Source organism: Schistosoma haematobium, chromosome ZW (genome assembly GCF_000699445.3).
Source record: "Schistosoma haematobium chromosome ZW, whole genome shotgun sequence".
Classification (NCBI taxonomy): Eukaryota; Metazoa; Platyhelminthes; class Trematoda; order Strigeidida; family Schistosomatidae; genus Schistosoma; species Schistosoma haematobium.
The window spans coordinates 10,817,969-10,833,531 of NC_067195.1; the positions used below are offsets into that span (position 1 = coordinate 10,817,969).

At 32.6% G+C, this 15,563-nt stretch overlaps 1 protein-coding gene across 1 annotated transcript in view; it reads left to right on the forward strand.

Moving 5' to 3' along the window:
• DNAH8 (Dynein heavy chain 8, axonemal) overlaps positions 1-15,563 on the forward strand; it is a 123,709-nt gene that overhangs the window by 90,362 nt on the left and 17,784 nt on the right. Inside the window, exons 40-46 of the mRNA XM_051208585.1 lie at positions 670-1,177; positions 3,646-4,111; positions 6,719-6,906; positions 8,437-8,604; positions 10,363-10,573; positions 12,093-12,277; positions 14,309-14,503. Of these exons, the coding sequence (XP_051070363.1) occupies positions 670-1,177; positions 3,646-4,111; positions 6,719-6,906; positions 8,437-8,604; positions 10,363-10,573; positions 12,093-12,277; positions 14,309-14,503 (1,921 nt within the window). The remainder of the gene's footprint in view (positions 1-669; positions 1,178-3,645; positions 4,112-6,718; positions 6,907-8,436; positions 8,605-10,362; positions 10,574-12,092; positions 12,278-14,308; positions 14,504-15,563) is intronic.

Genomic DNA, 15,563 nt, shown 5'->3' on the forward strand with positions numbered 1-15,563 from the left:
ATATTAAGTAAAAGTGGACAGTTGAAATAACAAAGTAGTTAATAATCTTTGAAGTGATATTACTTACTCGTAATAAGCATGACTAACTGGGTGAGTAGGAGACATTCAACAAGTACATTTTTAGTAGGTGCAATAGATAAATTTTTATTTTAAACTATTTCATGTTAGAAACACTATAATAATTTGTTTTTTTACTGGTTCTAGTTACGACATTTCTAGTTCTACAAAAGCTTTATCAACAAGCCAGAGATTTATTGTGATAGTTTTTTGAGGATTATATAGTACAGTGGATGCCAATTTTTCGTTTTAATTTTCAGGTATTTTACTCTTATGGGCTTTTCCACACGTTTTCAGTAGCCATTTCTCAAGTTTTTATGCAAACCACTTCTATTTGATGGACAAAAGTACTTCATGAGGTAATTACAAGGTATCCAAATTCAGGGAAAACCAATAGTTTTTGTGAATTGATCTGTTAATTTGACCGCTTCAGTAATTGTTATTTAACATGAAGCATTTATGACTGAGCTTACTGATATAAATTCCAAGGTAATCTATAGGTACCATAAATCTTAGAAAAAATCTAGTTCTAACATTCAGTGAAATATATCCAGTTACTTGCATTTGTGACCTAACCTTTTTTACATTACAGTTTTCCTTATTGTTTTGCAGATCATATAATGTCTCTAATCTTATTGAGGATTTGAAATGTCTTTATCGGACAGCCGGCCACCAAGGACAAGGGATAACATTCTTATTTACTGATAATGAAATCAAAGATGAGTCATTCTTGGAATATTTAAATAATATGCTTAGTTCTGGTGAAATCGCCAACTTATTTGCTCGGGATGAAATGGATGAAATTCTACAAGAACTAGTTGGCCCTATGAAACGTGAATTTCCACGTCGACCTATTACTAATGAAACATTAGCTGAATATTATTCAAGTAGGATAACACAAAATCTACATGTTGTATTATGCTTTTCACCAGTTGGACAAAAGTTTCGTAATAGAAGTTTGAAGTTTCCTGGTCTTATTTCTGGTTGCACAATGGATTGGTTTCAAAGATGGCCTAAAGACGCGTTGATTGCTGTATCGAATCATTTCTTATCTACTTTTGACATAGTCTGTACACCCAATGTGAAAAAAGCTGTAGTACAGACAATGGGTGTGTTTCAAGTGAGTTCGGTTTTTTGTAATCAAAAGTCGAGCACACTATTTTCACGTCATTAAAAATACATAACGGAATTTAAAAATTTCTACTAAATGAAGCCAGTTTAATATCATAGGTCTACTAAAAATGCATGTTATTTTTAAACAGTTTAGTAGCATCTCTTACATGTAACATTTAATCTTTCCTTCTTGTTAAAAAAATAAAATATTGATTTACAAGCTGGCTAACCCATAGGAACCTATCCGTCTAAACCTACACCCCTTTAACGAGAATAATAGATTAATTCTAGATACCTTGTTTTAATTAAAATGAATATCATGAAATCTTATGAGTTTTGGAATGGCACAAAAATATATTTTCGAATTAATTTTCGAAAACAATCGGACAAGTCTTTATATTTTATCAACATACCGTGAAATGTCATTATATTTGATGATTAAAATATTAGCTTATTTCTAAAAATTCTGCTTAGTTATTTTTGGGCTTCTTTTGTCGCGTAATAGACAATACTCACCATATTACTGTTGTAGCTAATTGAACAAAAATTATAGTGTAGACATAAACAGGAATACATAGTTTTCCATTAGGTACATGAACGGATGACATTGAATATGTGGTAACTTTCTTAGTTCTTCATTGAATTGAATATTGTGGTAGTATGATTCGCTACGAAGAAGACAGTGGTACATGTAACGATAGGAATATTTAAATAACAAAAATTCTCTTCAACAACTCAAACAGGTCAAACTTGGATAAACAGACTTTAAAATAGCAATCACAAAGAAATTATTAGGACTACGTGATGAAATTACATAGAGGGATTTATTGTACTAGTAGAATTTTCATAGTTTAAATCACGAACTGATCCTAGCTAGATCAGCACTGAGAACCAGAAAGCAGTAGACAGGTGTCTCGTCCTAGGCCTAATATAGCACTCCTTTGCGGTGCACATCCACAAATCTGAATCCGGGAAAAATCGGATAGTGAAGAATATAAACGGAGAAAGGTATAAAAAGGCATCATATACGACATATGAAAAAATTAGTAACATCATAGCCGGCGAAGGAAGTAACTGGGGCGTTACAAAGTTCTTCTGAACACATAAACTAGGATTATGGGTTCAGACACTTTTAGCTTCTACTTTATGAAGAAGACGGGATCTAAACTCACTGGGAAACGACGAAGGTATACAACGATTCACTCAAAATGATTTAATTTTACTGACCATATGATCATTGTCAGCCAGGTCTGCCAGGACAGAGCTGCGTATTGCTATGGCCTTTCTAAATCAAGCCGAGGAATGTCCACCTCTTCGTTGGTTAAGTTATCCGGTAGTGCGTCCAATATATATCTCTCCACAGAAACAACTGAATTTGTAGTCACTCATCGAAGAGATAAACTCTGGTAACCTATTTTAGTCCAATAGAAAATGCCAGTTTAGAATCAGCTACGTAAAATGTCCCAATTAACTGTCTTCGCTGATCTATCGTCACTAGGCACAATCCCGTCAAATTTTAGTTTTATGAATAGAGGTCTCTTATGCGTGGTCCATATTTCCAAGTTATTCTTCCTTGGATACATACATTTCACTAAAAATACTTCTCAGACAGCTTATTTCGGTCAGTCTTTTATCAATAAACTCCAACTCTTCATAGTATCCTTCGAGTAGACTATTTTTGTTCTGTATATAAGGGATTTAACCAATTTTATTTTATAGCAAATGGGTGTAAAACTATAGATAAGTATTTTTACCGATATGCGAAGGAGCTATTCCTATACATTCTTCTGTTTGACGAACCGTCACGTCGTCTACTAAACAGGATATCATAAAAAATTTAGTTAATTGTTGCACTCTTTCTCATCAATGAAAATAATTATTTTCCAGTTGTCGTTTATCTACTGGTATCAATTACTAATCTAAAACTAAGAGAAATAGAAATACTTATCTTAAGTTATAAAATCTGACGTTTTAACTAACCCCTTCTGATATTAATCAACATATGCTCACTAGTGGCTGGCTTCAATAGATATATCCCGGAGTTCTAGTGAGAAGCAGTGACCAGTGGAGTTCAACCGGGTCTGTTGTGAGACATCAACTCACTGAAGACAATGGTCTACGGTGGCGCAACTTCGTGGATTGGTTGAAGTTATACATTAACGCACTTGAATGCCGGTCTAGTGGTTTAGCGCTCGCGCGCATGACTGATAGGTCTTGGGTTCGAATCTCGTGAGACATGGTCGTGGATACACACTGCTGAGGAGTCCCATACTAGGACGAAACGGCCGTCTAGTTATTCCAGGTTTTCCATGGTGATCTAGCTTCAATTGACTCATGATCTCAACTACTGAAAATTACTATAATATTCACAAAACCCCTTCTGATATTAAAATTATGTATTTTGTTTTTTTATATCCCTTTTATAAAAAAAACTGAAATGCACAATGTGAATAATAATAATGACCATAATAATAGGATTTGGTAGCTGAATCATGTACTGATTATTTTCAACGTTTTCGTCGTCAAACTCATGTTACACCCAAATCATATCTATCATTTATTAATGGTTACATGGAAATATATAAAATGAAACATAATGAAATTGGTCAATTAGCTGAACGTATGAATACTGGTTTAAAAAAATTAGTTGAAGCAACTGAATCAGTAAATGAATTAAGTAAAGAATTAATTGAAAAAGAAAAAGAACTTGCTATTGCTAATAAAAAATCAGAAGAAGTTCTAACACAAGTAACTGTTCAAGCGACAGCAGCACAAAAAGTTAAAACTCAAGTACAAATAGTAAAAGATAAAGCACAAGTACTTGTTGATGGAATTAGTGTAGATAAAGCATCTGCTGAAATGAAATTAGAAGCAGCTAAACCAGCTTTAATGGAAGCTGAAGCTGCATTAGAAACAATTAAACCAACACATATTTCTACAGGTGAGTATTTATTCTAAACAAAATATCTGTTTTGTTGTGATTTTTATTATGAGTATGACTCGAACGATTTCAGTGCCAATGAGATATAGATCTCACTAAACTTTATTAACATTCCGTCGACAAATCCCATTAATAACAATGCGTATAATAAAAGAGTCGAATATGAAAGTATTTGGAGAATCTATATAATTCAGATGTTTAATAATCCAGGTAAATGATGAGAGATGAAGGGAAATTCATGTAAACATACAGATAAAAGACCGAGAAAGTGATATGCTGACATACACACACCCTCATGTAGAAACAATTAAGATTACGAGTGAATAGCTGATGAGGTTAAATATATGCGTACAGCTTCTTGGTATTGCTCACTTAATAAAGTTACAGGATTATGGAGTTTACAGAATACTGGTTAGCTCTGCACCTTTCATGATTGTTCATTTTTATTGGTTGTTTGAATCTTCCCGTTGATGCTCAGAACTGCAGTTGACCAGTCTCTCCTGTGCAGACTGCCTCAAAATTCCCATGAAATCACAAATATTATAAGCAATAGAATCCAAGGTGAGAATTTCGTCCGATTTCAAACTCCCTAGCTAGATGAGCCTGCATCTCAAAGTTGACATTCACTCAGAGACTTAAACCTCTGTACCTTGGGTAGCGCGATGGCTTTTGGAGTCAATGGTAAAGGTCCAAGTCTCTGAGTGAATATGAACTCTGAGGTGCAAGTTCAGGCAGTTGACGAGTTCCAAATACGATGATGCACTGCTAACTACCATCTATCTCTGCTTATAATAGTTCCGTTATTATGACTCAAAACCTATAAAACAACACATAAATTAGTCGAATGATTACTAAAAAATATGAATAAGAAACCACGATTTGTACATAACTCAGTTATAAATGATACAAATGATACAACTGATTGATTACTGATTGGTGATCAGTGTAACTATATCAAGTCCCAGTAATGATCTTGTCACTTTTAGAGACTTTGGAACATAATTTATCTAGAGAACTTAGAAGGAAACTAAAACATTTAATGTAATCATGTTATCAATTTATCTGTGATGTAACGTTAAGGGATATTTTTAAGCAATGAGGAAGTGCTCGTTACTTTCAATGTAACCCTTATATTTACTTCGACAGAAAGCCACTAATCAAATACACACTTTCTCAAGTACTCAGTGACAATAAACGTAAGTTAAATAAATAAGCGTTGTTAATGTTTAATATATCTAATAGTTCTCTATTTGTCAATGATTTCAAAGTGTTGGTTTCACTTATTCATATTTCAATGAGATATGAGTAAGATTCCTTATATTTAAACTAATTGTCAAAGCTGTGGCTCAAAGTATGTTGACTAAACCTGTACAACTAATCCGACTACGGATTTGGATAGGCTGGATAAATGACACATTTGTTTTCATCAAGAGGAATGAAATAATAATACTCACTTATTGATCAAAAACATTTTCATGGCACCCGATTTGTGGTAGAAGAGTTACTCAACGAAATCAGTTTTATCGTTGTTGTGTACAGATACTCCTCAAAGAAAGTACAACTCACTATCAAATTCTTGTCTCAGAAACAGTTGAAAGAATTCGATAAATTAAATATTCCGTAACCTTTACGGGACAATAACTATTAAATGACATTTTTAAAAGTATTTTGTTCTTTAGAGATAGCAGAATGGATAGTCTAAATGTATGTGTAAACATCTAAAAAACACAATGAATTTAACAATATTTTGTGGTTTTCTTCACAATACAACACACGTCCATTCATTTTATCCTAACCAAAAGATTCTGACATAAAAAATGGATAGAATTAACATCATTTACAAAACTGACTAATTATATCAACCACGAAGGGGAATATATTCAAAAAAATTAAACTTCACCTTTTTTTATGCATTTATGAACATTAATGATGGAATAATTAACATATATAATATAGCCTCATTCATATCAATACCTTTTTAAAAAATTAACCATGGACGTCAATTTGATTGATTAACGCATATTAAAGAAACTTCAAGAATTATGGACAGTTTTCTGAATTCTAACATCATGTAGTGCATAGACAAGTCAATATAAATCTAATCTATCAAGAAAGAAACAGAAGATCAATTTGTCTTGCTATATCAGATCAACTGAATTAAAACAGTCACTAGGATTTAAAAAGTGTTCATGAGAATAAAAAAGGTCTCCGTAGTGAATTAATTACATCCTAAAATCATTGGAAGCAAATTTCCGTCTACTTAACATATCAACTTACTGCAGTATAATTCTTTACTGAATAATCCTTTCCCCCTCAGCCCCGTATAATAGGACTGATTCTCTGTTAAATATAATTTTTAAAATATAGTTTTGTTCATTCACTTAGTTACCCAACAATACACTAAGATTATTAATGCTTTAAATTACTGCCTTCAATCCGACCGTAATTTTTCTTTCATGTATTTTAAAGTTAATAACTAGAACAATAGGTATGGTCTTTATTCATATTATAATTATCATCATAATTAAGGAATGATTTAAAGAAGTAAGACTCGTGTGCTCTTCAGATAAATTCATTATTTCCTTTACTTAATTTATTATATTTTAGTGAGAAAACTTGGTAGACCACCACATTTGATTATGCGTATTATGGATTGTGTCTTATTGTTATTTCAAAAGAGATTGGATACTGTCACACCGGATCCCGAACGTCCTTGTCCTAAACCCAGTTGGAATGAAGCATTAAAACTTATGGGTGGTGCAAACTTTTTAAATGGATTATTGAATTTTCCTAAGGTATGAAATATAATGGCGGTTGAAAATGTTTATCTTAATTAGTGATATTATTGTAATCATAAACTTCCATTGTAAAATACAATCAGTTATAGAATTAATCTGCCGATTAGGTTTATCCAAGGAGATTTGATTGGTTTGGCTCAGCATACATGTTTTATCAATCAAATTTCTGTAGATATACTACTGAATAGACTGTCTTCAAATGTAAAGTGGTTGACTTATGTTCAACAACCTTCAGTGTGGAATTTTGAGAGATTTTTATTACGTAAACGACTTCATGAGCTAAGAACATTCAGTAAAGTTTTCAATTTTTTTAATTCAATACCTTAAACATAGTATCGAATAATCGTAAACTTCTAGATACTATTTCTACCAACGACTATTGATATCACAAAATGACAAAATACTTTTATTTGATCATTCTTAACTGTTTACTAGTAAACTGAATGAATACATACTAATTTAAAACATTTTATTACAATTTGATTAAACCATTATTATTAAACAGCTGATCAATATGTATTTCACTTAACTCCATATATGCTTTGAGTGATGAGCTGTTTACGTTAAAAGTACTTCACTAACAAAAACAACCTTAAAAATGTAATTAATGTTTAAGTAGGAACCACGAATATAAAAGAAATCTACTCATTGAATATTTTTGATGATTATTATTATAGAATATCTAACTTAATGCAAAAAACAACTGATAATTTATAATGAATATCATTATTTGTCAGAAGATTTTAGGGGAAAATACCCATAAAACTACATAGAATGAATCTATGGAAATCAGATTTACATAAAGAATATATACATAACAACATTTAAATTCATTTACAGTGTTGAGCTATCGATTTTCATGCAGGACCAAGACGTTAAATTCTTCAGTATCCCACAAGACCAAAAGCTAATTAATTCGTATAATATTGATTTGATCACTCCAAGCTTATCTTTAGTCAACAATGTACATTACTGTAAGAAGTGGTTAGTACGATTTACAATACTCTAACTAGTGTAACCCAGTAATGAATTAGCATTCACCGATATGCTTTAGACATTATCCTTATATACCGACCTTCTAACCGCTTTCTAATTTTTAGAAACCTATTCTTCAAGCTTAAATAGGAAATAAAAGACCGAACTCATGAGAGAAGGTTTACTTCGATGGCCTATGTGTCTGCAGAAAACAAGGGTATTTGTAGAATTATGTGACCTTGCAATTTTAGTAGATTCTAGGTGGGATTTTAAAACAGATAACGAAATCGTTATTCTCCGATCAGTGTAACGAAAACACAACTAGAGGTTTTCTAGAATTTTCTTGAAAGTTTCTGAAGAACGATAATTGGTCATTCAGCCTCTCCAGCCTTTTGAAACATTTTTCAAGAGTTTCAAACGTTTATAGACAGAATATAATAAAATTACTTTTGATTTAGAACTGGCTCTGACAAATTATCTATTATAAAAGTAGAGTTAATTAATTATGATGTTAATAACCCATAGTGAAAACAACATTATTTTTGAATTTAGGACACAATCAATGAAGAAACAGTGGAATTAATGTTACCTTATTTCGAAATGGATGATTTCAATATGGAACAAGCTAAACGTGTTTGTGGTGATGTTGCTGGTTTATGTTCATGGACGAAAGCCATGGCTTCATTTTTTGCTGTTAATAAAGAAGTTTTACCACTTAAGGTAAATTATCACAAATGCATACACTCTATTAGTATATAAACATTTTTAAAAATGTTATGTTTACTAGAACTTTATATTTTTTGTTACCTACAATGACTATATTTCTGATTTGAATTAAAGTCTCTTCTATCTGAAAAACACGTGAATAAAGTAAGAACTATCTAGGCAAATCAATCTGTTGAGTTCGGTTTTAATAACAAACCTAACGATATGTCTTCTATTCAATATTTAAACAGTTAGATAAACGATAAATATACGTAATGTAGTCGTTCATTAAGAAATTACTCCTAATTGTGATAATAACCTAAAATAGTACAACCTTACAAAATCCAATCCCAAAAACTACCTACATTATATAAACGATATATTCTCTATCAATAAATGAAATAAAATTCCTAATATTTATAGTTTGGCCAACACTTTATCCTATGATATACCGAATACTTGTTAAGAGGACTAAAACTTAATTTATTTCTGTATAGTTTAGCTATTACAAACAATATCACAAGGTTAAAGATAGAAGTACTGGCAAGATTAACAAGTACTTGATCTACATTTGTAAGATTTTATAACTCAATTGATCAGTGAGTATTGATGTTTTGGTATTTGAACTGAAACATACTAAGCTCTAATCTCTGTATGAAAATCAACATTAGATAGTAAATACATTTAACTGACAAGTCCTAAATTGGATAAAACACGTGCTCTGAACTCCAACAACCTTACTGCATAATAAACGTGTCCTCACTAGTGACTAGTTTGAAGATAGATGTCACAAAGTTTATATACAAAAACTCACAGTAATGTAGATCCATTCAAGTTACTTTATTCCTATTTACCTTATTGCCATCTCATATGAATGATTTTTTATAAATTTTATACTATACATAACATTTATTTATCGTACTCCTGACAGGAATTCGATATGTCAGTTAATAAGCCCAACGCATTTGACTATATTATAAATCACTAATCAAATGAAATTCTAAGAAAAATGGTAATTTACTTACCATTAGATAAGACACGCAGAAATAAGCCTAATAAATCGAAATGATTACTTAGACAACCTAAATGCCTATCTTAGTGACCAAGATAAAGTTAGGAAGCTCTTGGTTGATAAAAAAACATATAACAGACAAGACATAAATGATAAATCATTGATTTGTTGGAAAGTACAAATAATAAGGTGTAATGCCAAACTTCTTGTTCAAACTATTACTTCTGTGGAAGTGAAACATATCTTTCAACTAAATTAAACTAATATTTTTCTTGATTGTTTTTTCAAGTCATTGTATTTTGACATTTTTCACATCATAACGGACATTACATCATCACTTAATAAATTAAGAACTTTCAAACTAATCTTGACAACCATCTCTTTTTGTCAAGTCTTCCATGCATTTCCAGATGAGACCAGCTACTAAAGAAATCGAGTTTTAAATATAGATCACAAAGTAATAGTATTTAAACAATTTAATGGTAAAATACTTACCAGCCAAATCTCCAACTTGGGGCACAATTCAGTCTCAGTATCCCAAGAGTGTGAACTATTGAACTCTAGTTCTATGTGAGACTTGAATTTTTTGTGCTCCCTAGTTTTCTGTGGTTTGATAACTTATTTCTGTTTACCCTGTGAAAAATCTTTAAATCAAATCCCTACGAATACTCAGTAAAAAGTTTGCTCATTGAATTGTTTGCCATAATCTATGAGAGCGTTTTGATGAACAAATTTTTTATTGCTTTATTTTTTATATATAGTCAATGTTAGCACTACAGGAAAAGAGACTGGAAGGAGCTTTGTCTGAACTGGCGGTTGCTCAGGGTCAACTAGATGAGAAGCAAAGGGAATTGGATCTGGTCCAAGCGGAATATGATCGTGCAATGGCTGACAAACAGAAACTCTTAGATGAGGCTGACGGATGTAGAAGAAAAATGAGTAATGCTACAGCATTGATAGAAGGTCTTGCGGGTAAGAATAAAAAAACAAATTTTTCAAGTGCTTATTAGTCAAAACAATAAACTAGCAACAAAATTTGTTGTAGTTAACATTTATTTCTAAAATTCCATTCCAACTAATCACTTGTGTATAAATGAAACTTAGTGTTGGCTATTATAAAGATATGACTTATTAAAAATACCATAACTTACTACACTTTTACAAGTTATCTCTCTAAAATTATTCCAGTAAATCTAAAAATTGATCACTTAACCAAACAACCTCATGTTTGTTAAAGTATCACCAATAATCACTGATCAATAAGATCAGGTTGAATTCTTCAAAAGTCTATCAATTATACAGGCGTGGACTATGTTATAAGAAATATCCTAAATGCATTTTGACAATTGCTTATCTGAAATCATGAACCGGTCTAAGCTCGACCACCATTAAAAATTTGGAGGCACTGGACAGTCTGTTTGTCTCAGTATAAAACTACTGGGGGCAGGAATTGAACTCAGAACCCTTAGCTTTGTGAATGAATGCATAAGCCGAAATCCAACCTTGTTAATGTCTAACTTCAATCAATCCATAATGTTTTCCAACCACCTTCTGTTGTGTTCGGTAGGTGCCCCTTCTAGCCAAACAAGTTGGTGAAGCCTAGTAGGCTCTTCTGGAGATAAACAGGCCACATCGAAGCACGACACAACTACCGGGACTAGAATAACTGTTTTTGCAACCAGTTGGAGTTTACACCGTGAGGAGCGACCCCGTACATTACATGCACCACTTTTGTCAGTTTTTTGCCGTTTATCCATCCAAGAGTAATTCTGCTGCGTTTTTTTGTGGAGTTCGTAATTGATTTGAGGGTATCGGTCGGGTGGGTGATTAGCCCAATCTCTACCACCCGGGTTACCGCTCACATTAGTTCATGAGTCATTCGTCCCACTATCCAGGAGGCACGACGCGAACGCGTGAGTCTGATTTTACCTCCCAAACCTGGAAGCACTCGTCGTATTGTGGAACTCCTCAGCAGAGCGCATCCATGATCCCGTCTCGCGGGATTCGAACCCAGGACCTATCAGTCCCGCGCACGTGCGCTTAACCACCACTAGATAACTGCCTCACACCCAACATGGATTAGCTCCAATGGTCACAGTTTCCCACAGAACTCGAAGCTAGGCACTGCCGAGCACATGATAACCGTAATTATAGGGTTGTTGGGTTTATTGAATTTCACTGGTGGTCTAACTCAGATCAGTTCATGTTTTCACTGAAACTCAACGATCTCCACAAACACACTGACTCAAATTACTATCTTTTTTCCATTGATTTTTTAATAGTTTCAAACAATAGTGTTATCTTACGAATTTATCAAATTTGAACAATTTACGAAGCAGGAAACAACCCAGAATTTTAAGTTTGGATTAATATACGCCTTAAAATTATTAAACAATTATTGTTTTCCTGCAATACTGAATTCATATTGTATTCTTTTAATCAAAGATTCCAATCAATTTACAGAATACCTTATTTTGAATGTTTTATTTAGGTGAACGTATTAGATGGACAGAAGCAAGTCAAACATTTGAAGAGCAAATTAATCGGCTAGTCGGAGATGTACTTTTAGCAACTGGATTTCTTTCATATACTGGACCATTTAATCAAGACTTTCGTAATTTACTAAATCAGAATTGGCGTCGAGAATTAGTACAAAATAAAATACCATTTTCTGATGTACGTTCTTTCTAAGATTTATTAAAATAACATATTATTAGTATTCGTGGTTTTTGGATTGTTGTTGAACTTTGTAGCTTGCATTATGGGTTGACCTTAGACAACCATTGAAAACTAGGAAGTCGAAACTACTAGGTGTGAACTCAATGGCTGAATGATTGATAGCTCTCTGTGAGGTCTAGATATCCTGAATTTAATCCTGGTTAGTCGTTAATGTGCATTTCTGAGGAATCCCTCACTAAGAGAGAATACTTGTCTAGTACTTTATGGTTTTCTAGCCTAAGTCTAAAGAACTACTGAGATCTAAACTAGCAAAAATCAAAGCTACAAAGTAACAAATATAAATGACGAACGACTTGCCTTTGTGCTTAATTGCCTTCATAATTTTCGTTACCAAACAGGTTTTATATAAATAACTGACGGGGGTTCGAAAATGTCGGTTGTTAACTTATGACAATAACTTACTAATGAAAGGCTAAAGTTTTAGAACTTCATAACCAAATATGGGAAGACTAAAGCGAAGAAAATGGAGCATACTATGGTTGAGCAAAAGCTTATCTTCTTAAGACTTGGATTCATGGGTAACAAAATATCTGGAAAGACTGATTTCAGATTAAAAGCTATGATAAAAAGGATGTATCCAACTGCCAAGTTGTTCTCTCTGTGTCAAACGAATTGCTGATTAATACAGTCATTTATGGACAAATTCCCACCTTACATTACGGCTTATTATGTCTATCAGTTTAAATGTACATACCAACGCACACACATAGGAAGAAAATAAGGGAGGATTAATATCCGCATCTCTGAGCACATTCTATAGAAGCCTAGACTATGAAGACAGCACATTTTCAGCAGCGCAATCTCATGCCATCTGATTGACAGTGATTATGGTGATGATGTCTTAAATTCCTTCAAGATAATTAATAAACAAAAAATGTCAACGTTACTAAGGTTTGCCATAGCAATTACCTGCAATACTGAATTCATATTGTGTTCTTTTAATCAAAGATTTCAATCAATTTACAGAATACCTTATTTTGAATGTTTTATTTAGGCGATGATGTCTTAAATTCCTTCAAGATAATTAATAAACAAAAAATGTCAACGTTACTAAGGTTTGCCATAGCAATTGCCATAAAAAGACCTAAACCAAATTTATGTGTCCAAAAAGATTCAATCTTGCTTTGCCGTGCTGAACTCATCCATAAATGTTTGTTGCATAATTTTTCTTTTCATGACACTAGTTATTAAATCTCACTTCTTATCTGATCTGTACTCAGTCAATTTTGATTTATGTGCTAAATAACTATGACATTAATATGTTATGGTGAAAATTCCCTTTTTGATATTTTGGTAAAGAACGAATCGGGCGAAGAAATTTATTTTCAATAAATTGTTCATCATGGCCCTACACTAAGGTATACATGTATGATTTAAAACAACCAAATAAATACTCTTGCGCAACCCTTCATCCATTATCTTGGGTGGATAACTGTCTCACACCTGATACGGATTGAGCTCACGCGGGGTCGCGGATGCGCACTGTCCCATACTAGGATAAAACGACCCTCCAGTGCTTCCAGGTTTTCAGTGGTGATGTCGTTTAGATCGACTTGTGAATTCAACTGTTACAATACTACAATTTCCATAAATCTCGATGCTGATAATACTACTATTTTCAGGTTGTAAGCAGCTGACGAGGAACCTTGAAATATAGTGAATTCATGTTATTCTTCCACGTTAACTGTTCTTTGATTGGTCAAATGAGTTTTAGAAACTAGTTCATGATTACTCGGTAAAACTGGTCCAAAGAATTGAATACGTTTCTCTAGTTCATTATGTAAATTGTTCCCAATTCTGAAAGTCCTAAGACTATCTGACATTTTGTCTAAAATGTTTCTAATATTACGAAAGTAAAATTTTCAGTTCCTAACTCATTCTATTAGTCCACAGTGTATGGTTAAGTTATTGATGGTTTCTACATGTTTTTTTTTAAATTTTTTCTAATCTACTCATACTTCAAAAAAGGACATTAATTACATCACAATGTTGGTGGATAATGCGACATTAAGCGAATGGAGTGTTCAAGGCTTACCTAATGATGAATTATCAATTCAAAATGGGTTGATTGTAACACGTGCTAAACGTTACCCATTGTTAATTGATCCTCAAGGTCAAGGCAAAGCATGGCTAAGACGTAAAGAAGCTGAAAGTGAATTGCAGGTCAGTTGAACTATAAAATTACATTTGGTGATATTTACAATTTGCCTAATACTTTATATCTACTTTAACAGATAAAGGTAATAGTACAAATTCTGAATTAAATGTGTAAATTTTATGGTTGACAGTAATTGCACGGCCATTGTGATACCCCACCACCAATTGATAAGAAATTTTAGGGTGTGATTAAAAAAATTAGAAATAAGTGATTGGTTAACTTGTTTTTGAAAGTGTGTGCTCATATGATAATGAACAAACATTTCGTCACCTGCAATAATTTGTTAATTGGACAGGGAAGTAATCATCACTAGCGTCTATTGAAGTCCTTCATGAACAAGATAATAACACTAATCAAATTACCTCCTTCGTCTAATCGGCTGCGGAGATCCACTAGTGTTCTACGACCATTTCTCCAAGATACAAATTTAATATGCGGCTTCTGATCTCTACGGAAATGAGAATCCCGCACCGTATAGAAGCAGTATGTCATCCTTTCATAAGTTCTGTTGGCGCTCTTTAACGTTTCAAGTGACTGGAACGCTACCAGATATAAAAACCTCTGTGTGTTTATTGATATTCAAATTTTACCAGTGTTTTTATCAGAATGTTCCTTATTATCCTGATTTTACATTAATATGAGAGAAGATTACATATTCAAATAGCTTTGCTAGTTCATATGTGAAAAACTCGTGAAAATGATAGTGGTTCTCTACGATCACCTATTTAGTTAACAGCGTATAAACCCAAGGTTTAGCTAGCACAACTAATCTGAATAAAATATATTTAAAAACAAATTTTAGTTGTTGATATTAAGGACTCCATTTGATCAGTTTTGATTAGTAAATCCTCATTTTGAGTGCATTGCCTCGATAGTATTTTTAGTTACCAGTTTTAGTAAAGTTGAATTGTGCGGTTAGATTCAACTTATATGGTAAACGATGAAGCACATAATCAACTTAGATAATTAAAGCGAAATTAACATACTAAATGAAGCGGCAGTGATGATAAAAGAATGAAAACGTAAAATTAAGTTTTAATCAATAACTGGCAGACTATTGATATT